This window comes from Barbus barbus (assembly GCF_936440315.1).
Source record: "Barbus barbus genome assembly, chromosome: 5".
Lineage (NCBI taxonomy): Eukaryota > Metazoa > Chordata > Actinopteri > Cypriniformes > Cyprinidae > Barbus > Barbus barbus.
The window spans coordinates 13,132,573-13,157,778 of NC_136733.1; the positions used below are offsets into that span (position 1 = coordinate 13,132,573).

At 35.1% G+C, this 25,206-nt stretch overlaps 2 protein-coding genes across 9 annotated transcripts in view; one reads left to right on the plus strand and one right to left on the minus strand.

Annotated features, from left to right (window-relative positions):
* Window positions 1-3,665: 3,665 nt before the first annotated feature.
* LOC306869883 (interleukin-31 receptor subunit alpha-like) lies at window positions 3,666-19,868 on the plus strand. The gene is made up of 16 exons (XM_079416810.1): window positions 3,666-3,744; window positions 3,854-3,889; window positions 6,626-6,688; window positions 7,816-7,918; window positions 8,088-8,251; window positions 8,448-8,590; window positions 11,870-12,005; window positions 12,269-12,366; window positions 14,472-14,682; window positions 14,837-15,016; window positions 15,498-15,626; window positions 16,097-16,243; window positions 16,796-16,939; window positions 17,093-17,186; window positions 17,290-17,371; window positions 18,392-19,868. Exons 1-16 carry the CDS (start codon window positions 3,708-3,710, stop codon window positions 18,941-18,943), a joined length of 2,319 nt encoding a protein of 772 aa, XP_079272936.1. The 5' UTR covers window positions 3,666-3,707; the 3' UTR covers window positions 18,944-19,868.
* A 202-nt stretch (window positions 19,869-20,070) lies between these two features.
* The window catches only part of LOC306870025 (uncharacterized protein), a 34,214-nt gene continuing 29,078 nt past the window's right edge, over window positions 20,071-25,206 (minus strand). For 7 of the 8 annotated variants that reach the window (XM_079417051.1, XM_079417049.1, XM_079417048.1 and 4 more), the window contains 3 exons: window positions 23,068-23,142; window positions 22,870-22,984; window positions 20,071-21,518 (listed from right to left, as the gene is read on the minus strand). In XM_079417051.1, the coding sequence (XP_079273177.1) occupies window positions 21,363-21,518; window positions 22,870-22,984; window positions 23,068-23,142 (346 nt within the window). In that variant the 3' untranslated portion in view covers window positions 20,071-21,362. The remainder of the gene's footprint in view (window positions 21,519-22,869; window positions 22,985-23,067; window positions 23,143-25,206) is intronic. The other variant, XM_079417050.1, reaches the window with a different exon arrangement.

Below are 25,206 nucleotides of genomic sequence, written 5' to 3' on the forward strand. Positions count from 1 at the left end.
ACTATACAGATATACATCATAATAATGATTTCATGAGCATCAGCTCATCAGTTTTATCAGCATACGTTATTTTTATTTTCTTATTATTTTTGGAGGGGGCGCTTTTCTTGTTATTACTCCGTAAAGATTCACATAAAGAAAATATAACCCAAACCATCAGGTAAAATGTGCTCACACTTTTGTTTTATTCTCGATTATATTACGATCCCCAGACCATTGAAGTGTTAAAAAGCAACGGGAGATGCTCTATCAGCAAGTGTTTTGTCCAGTGTTCATCACAGCAACTGTGCAACACCTGACATAACTGTAAACGTATAAATGTCAACTTTTTAATCACTACAAGATTTATAGATTCACTCTGTAGCTCTTTCAAACACATTTCAAGAAACATACATGCACACATATTTAAATGCTTTATTTGGATTTACAGTTAAAACAAGATTATTGACTATTTTAGGGACTTTTTTTACATAGAAAAGAAAAAAGGCAGCATTGTGCACATTATCTTAAAGTCAAAGTGGTTACAATAAGTAACTTTGCAACTACATGTCAGCTAACTATCACTATTATTAGCAAACTGTTAGATAAGGGTTAACAGAATAAGTTGACATACTTATAGACAGCAGAATATCTAAAGATATTAAGCAGACAGTCTATTAATGGCCTACTCTAATGACTAGTAAGTGACATGCAGTTGCAAAGTTACTTATAGTCAGTCGAATGTCTAAAGTGGACTATCAAATTAAAGTGTTACCATCTAAGTATGTAACTGTGTACTATGAGGTGAAATAGCTAGTTAGTTAGTTGGTACATTTACTTCACACTAGATGGCGCTCATCTACAATAGTTTGATTTTATGACTGTAAAGGTTTGTGATATTCCCAATGATATAATCTATAGTCCAACCTTTTGAGAATGATATAAAATCAGATTGTTTTCATTGGGATTAGGGTTAGGGGTTTAGGGTTTATACAAAGAAAAATAAAATTATAATAATAATAGAAAAAATTTTTTCACAAGAAATATCACTAGTTATTCAGACTCTCAGGTGCATTTCTCTGAATCTCTGAATATGTTTCTTCTTTGACTGGTGTCCATCTGTGGCTAATTCAATAAACTGAAATTATGTGGAAAAGCACACTCATGTCTATATAAGGGCTCACAGCTGAAAACCCATGTCAGAGCAATAATTGAATGTATTTTAGCATATGGCTGCAACACAGCAAAACATTATGCTAAATACTTTCTGTATGTGTGTTAAAATATTTTTTTTTCCCACTGTCATTTTCATCTCACTATACTTTGAGTTTCAACCCTTACCACAATGTCACACAGAGCAAAACAGCCCACACACTCTTATCTAAATCAAGGATCAAGACTGTCATCTTCCATCTACCAGGTGATCAAAGCAATGAGAGGTGAAAGTATTGATAATCTTAAAGGTGGGGGATTTTAAAAATGTGCTGTACATTACTCTAAATATATGACCAATTTCCTGTGAATGTCCCTTTGACTCCTCTATATTAAATTCAATTCAATGTTTGTCAAACAGACTAACACAAATGGCTGACTCACATATTGATGTTTAAACAAGAAGTCGGAACAAATTTGAAATATGCAAAGGAAATATATTTCATTTTTTCAATCTGGCTTATGCTCGTTTCTCAGAATGAGACATGCTATATGTAAACAAAATGAAAGGATGTTCATTTTATCAAACCCTCTGATCATCGTGTGGTTGCTGTTGTTCGCACTGTCACAAAAACATGTTCCATGTGCTGTTAGCGGCAAGCTGGGTTAAAAAAAAAAACCTCTGTTCTTCCATACACACAAACAACATTGCAGGTAGATTGCCGATAACACAATCAATCTTATTGAAATTGTAAAACAGTGCATATGTGAAGGCTTAGGTTTTGCCTGGATGTCTTTTCTGCGTTGATAAATGAAATGTGTAGACGTTGTGTTTCCTAAATTGGGCCTCCTAACGTTAAAGTCTATGAAGTGTGAACATGCCTCTTCCTGTGTGTGTGTGTGCATGTAGGAGAAAGAGAGAGATATTTAACATCTCACAGCTCATACCACAGGTTCTCTAGTACAGTATGTCTAGTAACTATAGAACTGCAACATACATTATTTAGATAAAACTGTTTATGCTGATTTTGTGCTGTTTTATGCACTGGACTTGTTTGTGTAAATATGGTATTCTCATATTTATAAGCATGATATATGTATTTAATCGCTTTGTATGTGCAGTTTATTAGTAACTTCAACAATTTCAGAGAGAGAATTAATTGATTTAGACATTAGAGTGTGTAGTACATTCATCAGGCTGAGAATATGTTTCCTTGAAAGCTCAACAGAAGCAAAGAATGAAACTGTCATAACAGTCGTCTTTGGTTTTCTGAAATCTGTCATGTGAAACGTTTACTCATTTCTCAAAAGTTTCAAGGGCCTTAGAGTAATATAGTGTTTTGTTCCCTTAAAAAGGCAAGTTCCCACCACACATTTTGTACTTGTTATGCTGCACTTCAACTGTGAACGTAGTAAGCAAAAACTGAATTTTGCCATGAGATAAAAAAAAAAAATCAAATATCAAAGTCATATTCATAAAGAAAGTTGATATCACATAGGCTACTTATAGTCTGTCCAATGTAACTGTTATATAATAACAACTACGTATTGTTTATTTGGTGGTAACTATAACTCGCTTGAGAATTATTTACAGAATTATTTAAGGATTTACAAAAAAAAAAAAAAAAATCAGTTAAAAGTGTAGTTCTTGTCTGGCCAAAAGAAAAACAAAAAAAGAGCTCCCCTGAAAAATTGAAGACCAGTCTGTACATCTTACTCTTTTCAACAGAAATTTAAATCAATTTTTTGCTGTTTTATTTTTAAGAGTTGACACAAACCTGCAGTTCAGTGACACAATTAAAAGGAAAGTTCTCAAGCCATAAGTAATTTCACCAGACTTGCCTCTACAAAGTTCAACAATATACATAATAGTTATATTCTGAGTTTGCAGAACTGAAACTGGTTTTCTGCACAAGCCCTGTATAGGTCAGTTCCATTGCAAATTGATATTTGTTTAGAGGATTAATTAACATCCAGATACTGAATGGCTATGATGGCACTATATAGCCCATAATGTAAGCACTATGCTAATTTGACTGTACATGAACATTTGGTCAGACGATAAAAACGTGAAGGCTGGCAACAGTTTTCCTAAAAGTTCTGTCATAGTTTAATGTCGTTCCCAACTGTGGAACACACAAGACAATATTTTAAAGAATGCTTCAAATGTGTTGACCATTTCCTCAGCGACTTTCATAGTAAATAAATAAATAGACAGACAAAATATTTTCAGTCCTGCAGCATTAATCTCTTAATTCTCTTAAATGTGGCCAAATCTATTCAGGCTTTGAGACGTAACTATAAAGGCACATTTTCACGAGCACAGAAGTGTCTGAATGCTGCGGAGAATCAGCTGACTTTCTGCCAGCATCGTTTAGCGCCTATAATGGCCAAAAATACTCCGCGCGCCTGAACGTTACAGAGTTGTGCTCTAGAAGTAGGCAGTTCACTAGGTTCTGAGACAGCCTATGAGAGTTAAAGAGCATCTGTTGGGCTGTAGTTTCATGTGTGCTGAGAAGGGAATACCCATTACTCTTCCGTTAGTTGGTAGGCGCAGAGTGTCAGAGGAGGCGACAATGCGCAAGTGCTTGGCTTCATTTTATATTACTCTAGGTATGTGCTTTAGCTGGGTTTTTTAAGCAAGTATTTAAACAGAAGTATTGTATATTATTGCATTTAATGTGGTTGCTGAAGTGAATTTCAGTAGATTTATTAATTTCAGGTTTTGTATCTCTCTGGACAACTGAAGCGTCAACAGGTCAGTACATCAGAAAGTGGCTGTGGTGTGTGTGTGTGTGTGCGTGCGTGTTTACCTGTAAACAATAAACAAGTTTTAGAAACAAGCCTAATAAGTTTTAAAGATAAAAAAAAAAAAAAATCAAAGACATGTTTTCACATAAAATAAAGATATATTCCAGATTCAGTGTTCAGACGCTTTTTGACCCGAGTTCGAGCCCGCCTTTTGCCGAACTTTTTTTCTCCCTTTTCAAATCTCATATTGCATCAGAAAGGCATTTATTTTAAATAAAACTGAAGGAAATAATCAAAAAGTTGAAAATAAAGTATCGGGTAGGGTTAGGGTAGGTGTAGGGAGGGCTTTATTGTCCCAATGAGGTGGCATCCATTTAATAATTTGAATAAAAACTATAATTTACACTCAATACCAGGGACGGATTATGACGCAGAGGTGCCCTGGGCACGGACTGATTAAAGGCCCACCTCAGTTGAAATTGCTGTCCTTTTTCTTAAATTCAAATAGCAATGGATTTTATCTACACTAAGTGCAAATAGCTATAGATTATATTTACACTATGTAAAATAGCAGGATTTTCTGCTATTTATACTACTTGTTGCAAAATAGTGGCAATTATCTGCACCTCAGTATTGTATTACATTATAAAAAAACAGTATGCATTAATAACGTATTGAGTGTAAATTATGATTTTAATTTAGATTATTAAATGGATGCCACCTTATTGATACAATAAAGCCCTCCCTACACCTACCCTAACCCTACCCGATACTTTATTTTCAACTTTTTGGATATTTCTTTAATTTTTAAAAAATAAATGCCTTTACGATGTGATATGAGATTTGAAAAGAGAGAAAAAAAGTTCGGCAACAGGCGGACTCGAACTCGAGACGAGTCGATCGCGTCAAACAGACCACAGTAAGAAAAAAAGGTGCAAGAAAAAAGAAACTAAATTACAATGTCACTTGCAATCCTACAGGATTTGCGGGTCTTGTCTTTTTCTGCTACAGATGACTTGCAGGACCCTGTTCGTTATTGCACTAAATTAGTTTTAATCGTTTAAGCACAGCGTCTTGTCTCCATTGGCAACGAACACGATTTGTGTCGAATGCAAGTGACGTCGCAGGTAGCAGAAAGTGCAAGAGGTGATTGCAAGAGACATTGTAATTTAGTTTATTTTTTCTTGTCTTCATCACCTGGCTACTGTTGTAAAATGTTGAGCGATTCAAACTAAAAATAATCAATAAATAGAACTAAATAAAAAAGACTGCAAGTGACGTCACTCAAGGAAGCGCAAGTGTCTGAGAGTGCAAGTCTGAGAGTGCAAGTGCAAGTCTGCAGCCAGACCCTTCTCCACAAACCTGTGTTTACCGAAGAAATGCATCAAATCGATGGCACTTAGAACTGTTCTCTCCAGAAGAGGATGCAAAACCCCCACGATTAATAACTCAATCGCTGGGTTACGTCTGACCCAGGATCTGAGTAATACAAAAACTACCCAAACATTGGGTTGCTATGTCTGACCAAAAAACTACCCAAACATTGGGTTGCTATGTCTGACCCATGAGCTGGGTAGCACTAAAAACTACCCAAACCTTGGGTTGCTATATCTGACCCAGGAGCTGGGTAACACAAAAACTACTCTCAGCATTTGGGTTAAAAAAAATAACCCAGGATTTTTGTGAACCTCTTTGTACAAAACATCTTTGTATACATTTTACTTGTTTCTATTTAAGCACAAGATACTCTCTAGTGCTTTCTCAAATCATGCTGGATTGCACAAACCTGTGGAGTTCATAACTATTTTTTTTTTTTTTACATTAAAGCTATCCTATGTCTTGGAATATGACCCAAATCAGAATTTTCACCGGATATTGTCATCTGAACAAGTAACAAGTCTGCCATGTTTGTTCTGCCCAAATGAGGAAAAAAAATATTACCATAAATCGCGCTACCAACAGTGATTAAATCTAACGATCGGTCAGCTCATATCACATCAAACCGTGCAAATTATTATTATTGTTATACTTTATTCTCAAATGATTAATGTTAACAACATCAGCACTGCGTGACTATGAGTAGGTATAGAGTGTATTAATGTGTAGATTTCAATTTCTGTACAGTTTAACCTAATTGTCATACCATTCGAATTTCATATTAAGAAATTCTTTTAACCCCAAAAGCAAACTATGCTCCCTTCGAACTGGTTTTCTATAAAATACAAATCTTGTGTAATCCCAGGCTATCTGTAATCAGAAGCATGTTTAAAACTGGAATATAATTTAATTTAGTTCACATGTGTTTCATAAACACAATCCTTCAAAATGATACGTTTAATTATTCTAGCTGCTGTGAGATAAATGATCTGCCACCTGCAGGATCCTCACATGAGATAGCCTACTAGCCGGGAAAATTTCTTATGTTTACAGACAGTGCCATGCTCGAATTTCCTGCGAAAACCTACCCGTACCACTCAGATTATAAAACATTATTATAAGCTAACCGTTGTGAATCAGGCTAAAGTAAGGTGATAGTTTTGAACACTGGCTGGATATGTACTTGCTCAAATATTGCTTTCGGATCAATAAAAAAAAAAAAAAAAAAAACGTACGGACTGCAAAAAAAAAAACCAGAATACATTCAAATTTGTGGAACTTAATTTCTTCTTTTGCAGGCGCTTATAGTCATTGTTTAGAAGATAATAATAATAAAAAAAAACAGCTTATCATTGTAACTTTACAGGATCCTGTAACTGTGGACGTGACAATTTGAACTTATTGAAAAATAAATGTAACAACACTGAAGGTAAGAATTTAACTTTTCCACCAATGATGTAAGCTATGTCTTTTTATCCAGTAAATTGGAGCGAAACAGAATATCCTGCTTTTTCTTAGTGTAACATGAATGAATAATGGTGGTGGTGATGGCGCAGTGGATAAGACACATGCCTTTGGTGTGAGAGACCCGGGTTCGAATCCACTGTGAGACACCAATGTGTCCCTGAGCAAGACACTTAACCCCCTAGTGGCTCCAGAGGCGTGCGACCTCTGACATATATAGTAATTGTAAGTCGCTTTGGATAAAAGCGTCAGCTAAATGAATAAATATATAAATAAATATATAATACACCTGAATAATACTTTATTTGTATTAGGAATAATGTGCATTGTCACATCAAAAGGTTTTATATCACCACTAAATTGTTGGAGAAAGTTTTGTGCTTGTGAAAATGGGTCAATACAAATGTCCTATAGCCACTTTTTCAGTAAACTTGAGTTATTGTTTGAGATTGGCCTATAAACTATTACTGTTTTCTGACATATAGAGCAGTTGTGTGGAGAGTATAAAGACAGTGGATTTATTTCTGACATGACCAACCTGAGTTTGAATCTTCCTTTCTCTAATCTTATTCTTCTCCCTTTTTCTATATATATAAGCAATTCCATGTTTGTTTGTTTGTTTGTTTTTGGTTGAAGTAGATTATTAGAAGAACTATTATTTAATATAAAACATAAAGTAGCGCTTAACCTTCTTGACTATTAAATAAATACAATTCAAATCATAAAACACCATGTCATAATTTTGACATAATCTCTGCATGTTCTCAGATTTTACATGAAAAGTTTTGACTGCATTCACAAGATCTGCATTCCACCCTGTTGGTTTATTAATAACTACAAACCAATATTTGTTGTCAAAATAGTGGCAGCTTAATTTAGGATGAGTTTGCAACTTATTTCCAACCCCATTCCCCTTTTCTTTTTTCTTTTTTTCAGGGGGAGGGGGGTAATGACTAGAACATAAAATGGTTTACGCCTCACGATTTGGACAAACACTTTGTATACACTTCATTGTTAAGACTACTGTATTTGTGGCAAGTGACATTTTTTTGTTGTTGTTTATATTATCAGTGAATTTTTCTAATTTCACAGGAGTTTATGATTTGACATGCTATGCAAGACATAAGAAGGATCTTGTGTCCTTCTGTGAATGGAAAGGAGACAACTCAACCTCATACACACTGTACACACAACAGTAAGTTTCTGTAAGAAGTGAGAAATGTGATGATTTCAGCTTTATTCTGTTTGCAGTCTGGCTGAGCTTCACACCATTTCTATTGTTTGATTGTTATCGCTTACTTATATATAAAATTTGATAACTGAAAATTATATTAAACAATCTACACTCTTTGTTTGCTGTGTAGGAGGAGATGTAAATGTGTAAAAGTACATCAGAAGAATGGAATTTGGACTTCCGATGACTTTTATGTTGTCGCAAATCATACTGCGACAGCTCACGTTATTGCAAGCAGTGGATATCTGCACTGGTGCACCTACAAAAATTTCAGTGGAAATCCATCCAAGATTAGTATGTTAATCAACAATATTAGTATTAGTAACTTTCAATTTATTCATATTTTAACTGTTTAATCTACATACATGATTTAAATTGTGTTTTCCAGAAACAGTATTTACTAGAAGTAGATGCTGCTTGAAAATTCTTTTACCAGACAAAAATTCTGCAGGTTCTGCATTGGATTGTTTAATGGTTTCTTTCTTTGCAGCACTGTGTGGTCCTCATTCAAAACTAACTTACAAAAGAATTTCAGGCCATCTGACCGTGCAGGTGGAGTGGGGAGATGAAATAAGTTTTATTAAAAGCTTCTTTGTAGAGTACAAAGAGTTCAACACTACGAGCTGGAAAGAGGTCAGTAACAACATCCTGCAGTTTAAGAGTGTCTGAGGCTCCACTTGTTATACAATCATTATATCTCCTTGCTTTTATTCTGCATATGCACTTATGTAAAATAAGGTGAAATGTCATAACTCTTTTGTTCAACTTTGTTATTTAAAGATGGGCCAGAAATTAACTGTTTAATTAAGGTACAGTAATTTTCAAGGGCATTTATTTAATTCATAACCAAATCACGCTTATAGCGCATTGTGACATTCATTTGTGAACTTAATTACTTGAAATAAATTCTCATATTTTCATAGTTAAATTCTTATAAATAATAATGGCTGATTCTTATAAAATAAAATAAAAAGTACAAAAGTATCGCTAGCACACGTTAATTAATTTGCCTATCCTTATGTCAGATGAGTACAAAGGGTATCTTTCTTCTTTCTAATCCCTGATTAAGCTTTTTATTAAGTAACATCATAATCATTGACATCAGTGTGGATCATTATAGATTTGAGAAAGCACCTTATAGGGTGTAGTGTGGCTTTGTGGTTAAAGATCTGGAGCCTCATTTATAAACCTTTGTGAGGGTTTAAACCCCAAAAGCATGTGTAAGAACAAACTATACAATAAGAGTATCTTATATGTACAGTATAATCCCTTTTCCGTTAGTTATAAGAATTATTACACATGGATGAAAGCTAAGTCTGGTCTGAACTTATATCTAGTTCCATCTATGAGCTACATTTTTAATATATTTTTTAAAATACATTCATGACCTACTACTGGGATTGGCAACTTTGGTCTTGTGGAGAGCCACTACTGAGTTTTGCTCCATCCCTAATCAAACACATCTAAAAAAAAACTAACTTTTGGATCTTCAGGATTGCTTGAAAATTACAAGCAGGTGTGTTTTATTACTTTGATTTGCAGTATATACTCTAAGAAAAAAATAGGGGCTGTACCTTTTCCAAAACCCCTCAAATGTGCATATTTGTATCTTAAAGGTACACATTCGTACCTTAAGTGTACATATTAGTACCTAAATTGTACATATAGCACCATTTTAAATGTTACCATCCAGTGACAACTTTTGTGCTTTTTTTTCTGAGAGTTAATTATAGCACACTTAGGCCCGGTTTCACAGATGGGCTTAGCTTAAGCCAGGACTAGGCCTTAGGTAAATTAAGATATTTAAGCAGCTTTTATAAAAATGTCTTAGAATAAAACTTTACAGGTGTGCATCTTGAGACAGAACAATGGCACTGGCATATTTTAAGATATGTCAGTGCAAGATATTTTTTAGTTGAGACTAAGGGGTTAGTGGCATACTACAACACATGATGGTGCTTAACTTCCATTTTAAGAGTGGCTATTAAGACAAAAATAATACAGTTTTTAGCATCTCTCATGTTTCATGTTGTTGTCTTATTATAGGAAAATAGTATACAGTATGTTTATTCATAGATCCTTTTGGTGAAAACCCACCTTTTTCAGATGAAAATAGGTCATCTACGAGATTTGTGTAGATCCAATGAGAAAGTGTATTTGGTGGTGGTGATGGTTGGTGGTGGTGATGGTGGGGGGGGGGGGGGGGGGTCTTTTTACAGTACCATTACCAATTCATATCTGTACCCGCTTGTAGTCAACCACTCCTGTGTGTTTTTGCGTGCATGCTCTGGTTTCGAATTACAGCGTTGAGTATTGCAGCCAATCAGAGGCATCTCTGTTGAAAGCAATGGCCAGTCAGATGTATTTTCTTTAGATTAATCAGAAGAATCCCCTCTGAACTCATTTTTTGTTTTTGTAAGTTTACAGAGTTCTAGACGCTTGCAGATTTACCTAATATAATCAGAGAGAGGCAAAACATAAACACACAATGTAAATAAGAGACTGATTGTGTAGTTAGCTAGTTTCATGTTGCGCTATAAGACCTTTGCTCTGTTTCTCTAAAATCTCTGCATAATCCATTGACAATTCGAAGAAATGTTTTGTTTGTCTAAGAGGACCGAACGTCCACTTATACTATTTCAAGAGTGACAAACACAAGTGTAAAAAATTACGCCAGTGAATCCACTAAATTGTTCCATCTGTCACTGCTATGATTGACACTGATAACTGCCCTGGGTGGAACGATCTATCTGACAAACCGATGTCAAAAATAGACCTGTGCATTAAGTGATGCAGAGTAAATCCATAGTAACAAAACTACAACATCAACAAGTCTGTGTTGGCTGAATATATTTAGCAGCTTCTACAGTTAAAACTATATTTGATGTGTCCTTTTTAAGGCATTGTTTAATTTTTTTTTTTTTTTAAATAAATCTAAAAATACTTCAAAATATTTAATGCATTATTATTTAATTATACTTGCTATACTACATCAGTACAGTACAGTACTACAATTTGTTATAATCACCATTTTATAATAAATTCAAAATCAAGACCTGAAAACTAGGGAGTGGAAATGACAATTGAGCTATTGAGAGATCCTCTGCTGCCATCTACTGGATATAAGGGTAATTTCATGTAATTGTCATCTCAAAAGTCTTTGTTTTCCACAAGGTTTTTTGGCAATTTTTTTTGTCATCTCCATGAATGAAAAGTGAATTTTTAAAGTGAATTTTACTGAACAACTGTAAAGTTAAAAATAATAAGGCTTTTAAATATTGTATAAGTGTTTAAAAAAAATTGTTTTGTGTGTGTGTGGGGTGGGTGTTGCGTGTCTTTGTCACCTTTTTCACCCATGATGCGTTTGCATCCCTGTTATTACTTGGTCACTGGAGTTGCACAATTAATTTAAAAAGTAAGTATGGATGGCAATTTTGTGAACAAGAAACATATATACTGTACACTAGGCCCCAAAGTCTTTCAGATGTTCAGCTAAAAGTTGTTGCAACAGCCCAAATGCCACTATTGTGTCCCTGAGTGTGTAGACTAATTTACAGTATCAAGTTCTGCAGCATGTTACAGTATGGTATAACACACTGGAGTTGAGTAGAATGCAAGTCAGCTGATAATATGGACGGTTTGGTACAGAACAGTAGTAGTAGTGTGGTGGGCTAACAAAAACAAGGGTGAAACATAGTTAAGAATAGATTCTATCTGTCATTTTATCTTTCAGTCTGTGAAACCTTTAAACCTTTTCAAAATTTTCTTTCAAGCCCACTAAGTTTGTCTTGGCTAACTTTACTTGTCTAGAAGTACAAAGGTAGGACTTGCAGTAAAGTTTGCCAAAGGTCCATTTCCTGATGTGAATTGACTTGCTTGTTCCACCTAATTTTCTCTTCTTGTCCTCAACAGCAACAGTCTAAAAACAACAAAGAATGTGTTTTGTGGTATCTAACAACATCTCTGCCTTACGAGTTGCGAATACGTTGTGATCCCACCGAAGAGTGTGTGCAGTGTCCTCGTAGCGAGGTCATCATGGTTCCACCGGGTGAGTTGAGCACAGGGTGTGTGTATTGACCCATCTCTGTATTTTCTTGAAATCCATGTCACGTAACAGGAAAAACACTGCCTCGCCTTCCATTGTTTGATCAAAGAATCGCACTAAACTAATGACACTATTTGAGCCAATGATGTTCCCAGTCCCTCTGCTCAAACAAACAAGTCCATTTTGTGGTGCTGGTGGCAGAGAAATCACACACTTTATCTTTAATATTTAATTGACCACTGTCTTTTCAAAAACAAATTTCCCAGAACTCACAGATGCACCATCAATCCAGCTGGAGATTCAAGACCATATACAAAATCGTTTTATATCACCAGGACAGAGAAAAGCAGTCGTGAAGTGGGAGGTACTAACACGTGTCATTCCGCAAGGCCATCTGTGGTGTTTTCTGTGGTTAAACTAATGAGATCTTATACGAATGCACTAATCAAATACGATCCTACTGGATAACCAAAAATTCCATTAGGATCTTATTTGATTCTTAGAGAAGTCTTATTCCCATTTGGATCCTGGTTACCAATACTTTTCTTTCATTAATGAAAAACTACACAAGTAACACAGTATTAGCATTCTAGTAACTACTATAAACTATTAGCACTTATTTGAATGCAGTAGTTCACTATTAGCTAATCAAAAATGACTATTTTTCATACCTCCCAGAAAACTGCTAAGAAACTCAATACAGTTTCATTAAAAATGTAAATAATACAGAATTATTTCTAATGTGACAATCATGGTAATTACTCAAATATTACCAAATCCTTCAGATGGAATTACTAATTATTTTGGTAAAGCATTAAAGTGAAAAACATGATAGCTGCCTAATAATGACTGAAGTTCTTGTAACCTTTTGAGGTTTTTGTAAGGTTTTGAATAGTCTCAGCCTCAGACGTTACGCCCACAGACTGTTGGCTGTGAACGTCTGATGCATGTCGCACACACAATTGGAAACACTTCAGGAGTTTCGAAGTCGTCATCAGATTGTTTGAATTATACAGGATTTCCGGGAGACGTGTGTCGCGTTCTTTAACCTTCCGTCTGGAAACAAAGATGCCGTGATGCCAAACAACCCCCTCATGGAAGATGAAATCCGTTGTGTTTACAACGGTGACTATTAGTGCTTATCAAGTTCAACTGATAAGCTGGATTTTCAAAAGTGTGTAAAATATTTAAATTTCACGGCATAGAATCTTTACAATATCTACAAGGGTTTTACACACATTTCTATGCCCCTAAACATGATGCAACACAAAATGAAGCGTGATTGGTTGCTTTACCGGTCAGTCATGTGGCCTCTTGAGCAGGCCTTGGCCATTCAAAGCAGCCAAGGTTCTCAGACCTTCTGCTATCAGTCTGAAGGTCTGGCTATGGCTTACAGTAATTACTAAGGAAAACCTAATTCTAAAGTAAGGACTCTTCTAACCATTCACAATAATAAAAAAAAAAAACTGAAGTAGAAGACATATGGGGTACGTTGGGGTACGTTAAATTAGTGACTGGCATTTGGGGTGTGGCTAATGACTTGAAAGGTTCCAATAGTCTTTATGGCTCTCCAGTGATTCGGTGAGAAGTGTGGACCTAAGCTACCTTTTCTTTAAGTAGCCTAGTAAAGATAATTTGCACAAAAAAAAAAAAAAGACTACAGATAAGGGTGAAGTTCTGAGGAAAGATTGGCCATGGTAGCAAGGTCTCGGAAACTAAAAATCCATTTCTTTAAAATGATCAATCTTTAGTAAATGGTTCTGTTAGAGGACTCATAAAATGTACTAATTAACAGCTTCTTCAAATCATTAGTCTGCTACCCCCTTATGATTATAAGTGGTTAAATATTAAAGTAGTGGATCAAATGTTAATTTATTGACTAGTTTCATGTAAAATAAAATTTAACATGTTTTCCTGGGAGGTATGAAAAAAATAGTTACTGATCAGCTAGTAGTTGTTGCTTTTTTGTTCCAGGAGAAAGAGCAGTAGAGGCAAGGATTTATTTACAAGCGATTTATTTTAATAAACAATCCAGCAAGAGAATGCAGAAGAGAATAATCCAACTCATGTAAAGACAACAACAACAAAGACTACTGACACACAAGTGTTTATAACCAAGGGATAAACAAGGCACAGGTGAGGGTAATTAATGCTGTAACTGTGGAAACAAACTACTAACTGGAACAAAGGAAGGGAATTACACACCAAAAGTCCAGGATAAGGAAATCGAAACTGAACTAGTTAAAAGTTAACTAATTAATTAAGCATTGCTAGTTAAAATTAGTTATTAGAATGTAAACATTGCATTACTCATTTGTGCCTGTGTACTTATTCATTAATAAAGGAATAGTGTTCCTATACTAGGTTCTTAATAATATTATGATTGGTTCCATATAATAGAAATTCCGTAATCAGCTATTTGTTTTTTTGGGGGGGGGGGGGTGCTCATACCATTAATTTTTTCACCAGTATCCAAACAGTGAGGCTGTGGCTTACTACAATGTGACAGTGAGGAAAGTATCCGGGGAACCCAGCGATCAGGACAGTTTCAGAACTGAAGATTCATCTCTCACACTAATCCTGTCTTACTCTGCATACAACATCAGCGTCAGCGCTTTAAACACTGCTGGATCGTCTCCTGTTTCCAGTATAGCCACTGAACAAATGGATGAATGGAGGGGTACATTACTTTTATATTTTCTTGAATTCTACATGCAGACTACTCTGGTTAGCCTTATGTCCAATAAGTAAACATATTGTATATGAACAGTGGGTGAGAAAATTTGACATGTTGCTGTTTGTGAATGCTGTGTATTATTTAAATTTTTTTTTAGATTCGTTTGGGTCATTCAGTGTCAACATAACCAGCAACAACAGTTTTAGTCTGTCCTGGAACAGTTCTGTCTCAAGTGTTTGTTACTCTGTGGAGTGGTGGGCCAAAGGACAGATACCAACTTTTCGTCCATTCTACGAAAAGCAGAAACACAAACAAATAACTGGGGAAACCGACAGCAGTACTGTTCCCTTTCATTCTCCCTTATTAAGTAGAAATGAAAAAATGAGTTGATGTAAACTAAGGATGTCCAAAAAGATGAAAAAAATCTAGAAAAAGAAAAAGTTCTATGAAATCTTTGTTTTTACGTTGTATTCATATTTCTAGTATTCTCAAAAATATTGATTTAATAACTCTACAAATTTGGTGTGAATAACTTGTAAAAAGTACAAGTGCATATTTTTTAGTAATTATTTTTCAAATAAAAAAAAAGTATTTTTATTTATTTTTTGATCATAAATTTTGAAATGTTATTATTGTTATTTTTAGAATAAATGATTAGGTCTAGACACAAATAAATACTGTTTTCTATCAGCATAGTAGACACTTTTGTATATATTGTATTTTGTATATAAGATGATGATAATTAACAGCTTTATTCATTCACAGCATTCAGATAATGTTCAATAATGTTCTACTTTTTTGTCTTTTTTTTAATGCAGTTTTTCAGCCATATATAAGATATTATTTTGTCCTGCACACCAGACCGTACCCAGACATCTGCAAGATAAAGAATGTAAACAACAGTGAGACGACCTATGGCACAGCCCAAGCTTACTTCACTGAAGGAAGTGAGTCTAAATATTCATATATCATAAAACTACTAATATATGCTGAAAAGAACAGCTAAGATGTTCAGGCAGATATATACTGGTGCTGATGCATTTTCAGAAAAAAAAGTGCAAAAATTATTTTTAAGGGTTCCTTTAGTTGTATCTGTTGTACTTGTAGGGGTAGAGTACAGTACCCTCAAAGGCACCCCCAGGACCCCCTTCTGAAAACACGGATATGTGATATACTATATATATATATATATATATATATATATATCTCCTGAACTCTGCCAGAGAAAAATGTGTTATTGTGTGAGGTAAAAATAAAGGATAAACACCGACAATTTACAGTATTTACAGTCAGATTATCTACAGTTATAATTGCTCTGCTCTAGTTTCCTGGTAATAGTTAAAGCAGCAGATAAGAAGAATCTAGATAATCGCTGCATCATTGTGTCTGAATGAGCTGAAGCTCTTTGGGATTTTAGGTCCTATCGGTGCTCCTGGGAATGTGAGCATTTTGAATATTACCCAGCATTCCTCAGTAATCACATGGAGCCCTGTGTCTGAGGAAGACCTTCGCGGATTCTTATTAGGCTACTACATCTACTTGACATGGGATAATAGTGAAACATGTGAGTAGACGTCAATCATAAGTTTATTACGATATGTTTATTAATGTTTTATTTTAAAGTTATTTAAAAATATATATTATGTACATTGCTAGTAGATTATTAATTATCATTGGAAAGTATTTTTTATATGCTATTCCTTATACTTGTGTCTGATTTTCAACACTGTTTCAAAAAAAAAAGAAAAAAAAAGAGCAGAAATCTGACAAAAAAAAAAAAAAACACATTGTGCATTAAGCTAAAATTTCGAGAATCACTTTACCACTTGTTTATCTTCTTTTATCTCTTTATTTTCAAGAAAATTATTAAATTTAGTTTAATTTTAAAATGATTGCCAAGGTAATAGCTCACTAATTACTGGAAAAAAAATGGACAAAATTTGATGTAAATTGATAGACCATGAGAGTTTCAAGTTCGTATTAGAAAAATTTAATTAAATTAAAAACTGATTCTCAAGAATCAGTGAAACCCAAATGATAACGGAAAATGTGACATTTTTAATGGCAGTCTTTTTGTTTTATTCTGTTTTTTCTACCATATTCTTCAAATATTAAGCCTTCACAGTGAATCCCAGCGTATACAGTTATGAGCTGCAGAATCTTGAAAGCAACAGTGCGTACCGTGTGCAGCTGTCTGCATTTACAACAGCTGGGGAAGGACAGCGGAGTGATTTCAAACACTTTGTCACAAATCCTCTAGGTAAACTCATATTTTTCATGAGATGATAATGTCTGTTATTGAGCTTCAAGCTTTATCTGTTCACGATACAGAGTAAATGTCTAGAGGTTTGTTTGTTAATTAAATGGATTGAAATAGTCACATACGTACTGACTATATGGCTTATTCTGACAGAATTCACAGCTTTGAACAGCATTATAGCCGCGGTCGTTGTGGGAATAATAATTCTTTTACTAGCAGTTCACCTCAGCTGTCGACTTCTGCACAGGTAGAGACACATGCATTTTATGTTCTGAAAGATTGCCACTATATGACCAATCACTATCACTGCATGTCTGTTATCTAATGGAGCTTATTCTGCATTTGTACAGAGCCAAGAAACTGCTGTGGCCGAGTATACCAAATCCTGAGAACAGCAACGCAGTTCAGAAAATTGAAATTTCCTATGAACTGGTAAGCAAAAGACAATATAATGATGACAATACATTTCATTGTCAGCATACAAAAAAATGATATACAAACACTACTGAGACAGGCCAGAAGTACAGTGATGACCTGAGATGGTAATACAATGGTTTACAAGGTACTTACAAGGAATATCATTGTCTTACCAGTGCATGTCAAAAAAGATAATGTATTTATTAATTATTATTATTATTTATAAATATCATGAATCCATTCATTATATCATTACATGAACTTTTTCATCAAAACATGAAATTATCTGATGCTTTAAGAGACGTATTGAGCCATGAGGGTCTTTAGGGGTCTGCTCTTTAATATTATTTACTGTTTTTTTATGCATGATTCTGCTTGTTGTTTGGATCACATGAGATTGATTTTGAAAACAAATTTATTTCAAAAATAAATAAGTTGTGAAGGCTTTTTTGTTCAAATAATTTCATTGATTTAACAAAACTGCTTTCCTCATTATATCAGGGCAGTTGTATCAACCTGGAATTTTTGACTTTCAAAATGACTTAATACAACCATTACAAACATGCACATCATGGAAGAAGTGTATCCAAGAAAGTATATGTACGCTACCAATCAAATGTTTGTGTCAAAAGTCTGTTATGTTTACTAAAGCTGCATTCATTTGATATTGTGAGATATTATTTCAATTTAAAATAACTGTTTTCTATTTTATTATATTTGAATATATAATTTACTAATGTGATGACAAAGCTGAAATTTGCATTTTTTTAAGTTTTTGAATAAATTGATTACCATGTTTATATATCATGGTATTTATATGGGACGCCAATCATAGTACTATCATGGTACATGTCCAAAAGAACACAGCATTACAATGGTACCATGCCAAGAAAGCCATGAACATCCCATGACATTTTTTTGTAATAGTACATGTTTTACTACATTCCAGTTCATGATGAGATGTTTGAACATATTTATGAGTGAAATCACTTTTTGAATCCTTTGGCCACATTCTGCCATGTGTTTCTTCTGCAGGGTATCCTGGAGCCACTGAACAGACAGCGCTTAGAGGAAAGTGAGGGATGTGATTCTAGTACAGTGTGTGTCGTTGGGAGCAAGAGGGAGGCATCTCCTCTCTGTAGCCCTCCTATTGCTCAGGCTGGTGTGCCCACCACACTTCTCCTCAATGAAGATGAGGACAGCCCATCCATCCCGGAGCAGATCGCACCACCTGACACCCCAACACAAGTCCCCACCAATGAGTCAGAGTCCACAAAGACCTTCCCTATGGACTTCAATAAGACGGACTCCACTTTGAACACTTCTGTTGATGAGGAAATCACAACCTTTGAAAGCAAAGATCCTGGAGAGACCATCTCCAACACGACAAGATCAGACTTCATCCCAGCATCTCAGCCTGCTGTGGTTTTCATGAGCGATTACACTACCATGGAGATCTTCCAGCAGGTCACTATGGCTGGGATTCAGGGTCCATCCATACAAACAGTGAAACCTGGATTGGTTCCTGTACATCCAGGGCAGGATTATGTTCGCCAGTCCTATTTTTCGCAAGAAACAGTCCAGTAACCCACCCCGGGCATGTAACGGTACTGAATTATTGAACCCAGAAATCACAGTGTCCTGAGATGCTTTTATCCAGTGATTTAGAGGAGACTTACAGTACAGACACAATCCCTCAGAAAATAGTTGAGTCTCGGGGTCAGAAAACCTAAAAACAAAATTGTCAAACAGCACCTAGTTCACCACATGTTCTTCGGGAACTCCGGCATATTCAGTTATCAGACACGACTGGAACTTCAAATGGGACTGGCTTCTATGGTCAGATGAAAGTAAAAAATTAGCTTTTTAGCAGCAAACACTCAAGATGGGTTTGGTGAACACAGGGATAAAAAGTACCCCATGTGTACAATGAAATATACTGCTGTATTTTTGATGTTGTGGGCCTATATTTCTGCTGGAGGTCCTGGACATCTTGTTTAGATACATGGCATCATGGATTCTATCAAATACCAACAGATAAAAAATTAATAAGTGACTGACTCTGTTAGAAATCTTATAATGGGTCATGTTTGGATCTTCCAACCGTACAATAATCCAAACACAAACCTCAAAAACAACACAAAAATGGGTCACTGAGCACAAAACTAAGCTTCTGCTATTCCAGTCCTCTGACCTGAACCCTGTAGAAAATGAGTGAGGTGAACTGAAGAGAAGCACCACCAACATGGAGCTGTGAATCTGAAGGATCTGGAGAGATTCTGGATGAAGGAATGGTCTCTGATCTCTTGTCAGGTGTTCTCTAACCTCATCAGGCATTATAGGAGAAAATTTAGAGCTGTTAAACTGGCAAATGGAGCTTTCAAAAAGTATTAAATAAAAGGGTGCCGTTAATTGTGGCCAATGTGTATTAGAGAAAAACATTTATTTCATAATGATATTTCCCCTCATTTTAAATTCTTATCCAATGAAAGTTCAGATTTTTGTGAATTTTTTTAAATAAAAGATCAAAAAAACATTAATTTTCACAGCCTTCTTTGATCATATTTACCAAGGGTGCCGATATTTTTGGCCATGACTGTATATATGTATGTATATTTTATTTATATATACATATATACTTCAAAAACAAGATAGCGAGTTGTACATGTGCAAACATCATTCACTTACACAATATGAAAAACACTACAGTTGATTAGCTGGAAGTATAACTCTTTAATGTAAATTTTATGTTAGGGAAAATCTTTTATATACGTATGTCTAAACAGATGCAAAAAAAAAATCACACAAACCAATATCATTAAGATGTTACTTCTTATTCATATTAGTTCTGCTGCTGACAAGTACTGTATATAATTATATATACCCACTTACAAAATTAGACTGAACAAAAAAAGACTGTATAAAAAATAAATAATATTCAGAAGCTTAAAGCTTAAATTGTAGTTATTCTGAACGAGCCAGCGGTCACTGCTAATAACGTTGCTGTGCTCATCAATCAGCAAATCTTAGAAAACCTATTAAACATCTGAATATATGTCACGCAACAATACTTTATATGAAGAGATTACTGTAGGACTGTAGGACTGGTTCAAACAAAATACTGTTAAAAAAATAAGGATAAAACTATGCATTTTACACAAGCTTTCCTATAATACTAGATAAATAACTCTCGACTTGATTTTCTTTGCCATTAAATATTTTGTTGCCACACAAACTCTGTCTAGGCACTTTTTGAACATGTACTGTGTTCTTACACAGTTCACCTGGAGTGTTATAATACACATGTTCTAAATGTATTTTTTGTTTTTTAACTAAATAGAAATGATGGAAAAGACCAGGTAGTGGGTGAATCTCAACCAAAAAATCTATTTCTGGTATTATTTTCATCACACTTAAGCAACTCCTTGTCCACTTTAATGTAAATAAGTAAAATTAAATTAAAAAAGTCTGTCCAGGCAGGATGTTTTTACATTATAGCAATAATGAGAGTTTTAAGGAAAATGTACTTAAATGTCAAAAGAAAAATCAAAAACATCTTAAAATATGCATTATTGTCTTAATGCAAAATACGTAATTTTGATTTTGGGGTAAAACATAACTTTTTTTATATTTACAATACTAATGGCTTGTTTTAGTAAGATGGATCTTCCCACAAGAATGTAAACACAAAGTTACATGCAAAAGAAAACAAATGCAAAACTTATAAAAAAAAAAAAAGTGACCTCAACACAAGCACCTTCATTCAATTTACACCGCATCTCTCAGCACAATAAAGATCTATCCAAAACTTTACATTTTCATCCATATGAATATCATATGACAGGTGGCATATTCACAGCAGTAGAAAATGTTTTCAGAAGCCTAAAATCACACAGCAATGGACGCAAAAGAAAGCACTTCAAAAGGAGTGACAGCTGTTTGAGTATGATACATGATGCCGTGCTCTCCAGACATCACTGTTCTTGGCATTATGGGTACACGAGAATCACTCAGCTGTAGAGAGCTCATCCTCCTCTGCGTAAATGCTCCTATAGCTGCCGTTGAGATGAGGTCGAGGAGATCTGTCATCACTACCCACAGAACCCGACTCATCCACGTCACTGTCATACTCTTGGTCCGCCTGCTCGTAGACCCTCTCCATCTGCAAAAATCAAACCATGAGTCAGGAAAGGACACACAAGAGTAAATCTGACTGAAAGCATCCCATGTATATTATAATAATTTCTGAAGGACATAGGACATCATAGGACACTGAATACTGCTTTAAAGGCTGCTGAAAATTCAGCTTTGCATCACAAGAATATATTAGATTTTAAAATAGAAAACTGTAATAATATTTCACAATATAACTGTTTTACCTACTAATATTACTGTATTTTTGATCAATTAAATGTAGCCTTGGTGAACATGAGAGCCTTCTTTTTAAAAACATTAACATAAATCTTACTGATCAAACTAAATAAAAAAAAATCTTACCCTAAAGTTTTGAATATATATTATAATATTGTTCAGTACATTATCAATCATAATTTATTAAATTTCTTGCATTTTAAGTCAATTATTGGCCAATGCAAATGATTCATGTGATAAATCATATTTATAAAAGTCACATAAATGCATATAAAGCTTGTAAAACACTACACTAGGTATGATTGATTTCTAGATTCTGTAACTGATGTATTCATTTTCAGACTGATGTTTTGATGTACCATGTCAAAAGTGTTTTCTTCGAATGGCAAAAATGTCACAAAGGAAAAAAACATGTAAAACAGTTCACACTTCGTCAGAAAGATGTAAGATTTGGCGGAAATAGAAAAGCTTTACAGTTAAAACGGTCATATTGATGGTTATCAGAGGTAGACAAGAGAAAATAAGACTGAAAGTTGATCTTTGAGAGCTGTGATCACCTGTTTCTTATCTATAAAAACTAGAGCAGCACTCTGAGATACAGCACAGCTACATGTTGTGCAAATTATTTAAACTAAACACACACAGTGAGCTCTTTGAGATGCATGGGAGTAATGAGTCCCTCAAAATGAGCATTAGAGGTATAGAGTTTTCATTTATCCCTTCAGCATTCAAAAATATTAGCAATACAATATAATAGTATCAATGCAAACTGGTTATTAATCCAGCAAGCTGAATACATAAGAAATTGACTTTATTGACACTAGCTGTTCTCCCATAATCAAACCAACAATCTGATTAGCACCACACTGCTCTAACCATCAGTCCACACGCCTCCAGAGATTAGCTGTACCTGGTAATGGTGTAGTTTCATGAAAACCACAATATGAATAAAGTGACTGCACTTACATGGCACTATTAACATTATACGTCAGAGTATTTGGGTTGGCGTTAATTTACATAACCTCAGACCAAAATTACTGCACCAAATCACCAATACAACTTCATTTTGCTTGTGTTTCATAAATGAAACTGAATGTGTAAATGTAAATGAGATGTGTGTTTGAAATATAAATTGGACACACCAGTGATGGTTTAGCCTTATATTCATAATCCATGCTTTTCCTCCTGGGCATTGAGCTCTCGGTCCTTTCCCTGCTACCGTCCCATCCTTTATCCCTCTTTTTATCTTTCTTGCCTCTGAAAATATACAGAAGAGATTAAGATTTTAATAATGAGTCTGATCAAACAATGTCAGACACAAATTGTCACACACAGTAAACCTTTTAGATGGTGATGGTGACCTGGCTTTCCGCCTTGGTGACCTGGATCGAGATCTGCTTCTTTTCTTATGGCCTCTGTGAGATAAAGGGGAAAAACATTTTCTTTATCTAAATGCACAAGCTAACTTCAAAAAAATCTAGTGCTGTCAAAATTAGTGTGTTAATGCAGGTGATTACTTTTTCCAGTTTAACGACATTAAAAATATTTAACGCAGTTAACACAGGGGTGGAGCTTGGGTTGGGCCACCCCACTCACAACTGCTGATTCGGTCTCGTTTTCTTGATAAGAATTGCTTTAATTTAGACGCAGTCTTTATGAACACACACTTTTCAGACACGCACTCTACCTCAGTGCCAGGCGCTAGTCAAACGAGCGCAGAAACGGTACGGGTGACAAGGAGATTCAGTAGAACAACAGTGAAATGCAGTCAGATGAGATGTTGTCAGGCCATATATCAGTAAAAACTCATTTTCCTGTCCTGTCAGCCGTTATACAGTCATCAACATTTGAAGTGGATCAAAACCTTTCATCAAAGTTGTCCTAAAACCAAAATGCATTCTTGTCTTAGGACAACTTTGATGAACTTTCTTTTTATCCACTTAAAATGTTGACTACTGTTCACTTCATATTAAAGCGTGAATGAAACTACGAGGAAGCATGTGTGTCAGATCCTAAATATGACATTTATTATAATGGGTTTATGCGAAGATTGTTTTAAATTAACTTAAATTAAAAGTTGTTATTTAAAAAAAAGTCTTATTAGGGCCCAAGCCAGTAAGGCGCAGGGCCCTATTGTTCTTCTAAGGATTATTATTTTTTTTTTTTTTTTTTATTTTTTTTTTTTTTTTTTTTTTTATTTCAATCATCCGGGCACTTTTGGGGGCCTTAACGTGCCCGAAAACTCTCGAAAATTGGCACGCACGTTGGAACCTGCGGCCATTAGGACGCCGCTGAGGCTGGGACCCGGGCGTGGCACAGGGGCTCTACGGCGCCCCCTGGAAAATTGTCAGAAAGCTTGATGTATAGCTCACACATACTTGCACGTATTCATATGAAACTCGGTACACATATAGAACTCATTGAGCCGAACAACTTCCGCGCAGCATGTCATAGGCTCCGCCCAACAGGAAGTCGGCTATTCAGGGCTGTTTAAAAAGCGCATGCTCTGGAATTTGATATACTCCTCTGAGGATTTCCATACGATTGCCACCAAACTCGGTGAACATGATCTCAAGACATTGGGGACGCTAAATTGCGAAGATATTTTTGATATGTCGAACGGTTTGCCCGTGGCGAGGCGATGAAGTTATGGCGAAAAATGAGACCCAGGAAATGCCTAATAACGTCCACATACATTGTATGATGTATATCAAACTTCAGTGATTTGTTCGTTGTATGATGCCGATCGGATAGATGTGACTATTATGACTGAAAGTTATAGCGCCACCAACTGGCTGCAGGAAGTGTGTCGTTTTCAAAATGCTTTGAATTCAGCATCTTCTTTTACCTCGATTTGCTTCAAACTTCACCAGAATAATGTCAAAACACGGCCGATGTAAAACTGTGAAGGGAATATTGATATCTAAAATTATGTTGCCATGGCAACGTGTCAAAGTTGAAAATTCGTTTCTGGTGATTTTGAGGCAGATAACATGTTTAGAATGTCATGAAACTCAACACACATATCAGTATTAATGATAGTTAGACACTGGAAAAAGCTCATAAACGGGCGTGGAAGAGACACTCTATAGCGCCACCTTTTGTCAAAAATGAGGGGGTTAGTTTTAGCTACAGACACCAAACTCGGTACATAAATTGTTCTTATTAATCCGGACAATTTTCTAATTTACAGTCATTAGCTACGACCAACAGGAAGTCGGCTATATTTATTTTAATGTGGGTTTTTTTTAAAAACGGGCTGTAAACAAATTAATACTCCTCCAAGCAGAAACACGGAAATCACACCAAACATTTTTTATCATGATGCCAAAATACTGAAGATGCTAAATTGCGGACGGATTTAGGATATCTTGAACGATGATTTAATGGCAATTTATTAAAGTTACAGTAAAAAAGATAATTTTTTTTTTTTTTTATCTTTTAAGAGCAGCTTCCAAACACTTCATAAAAAATTACAT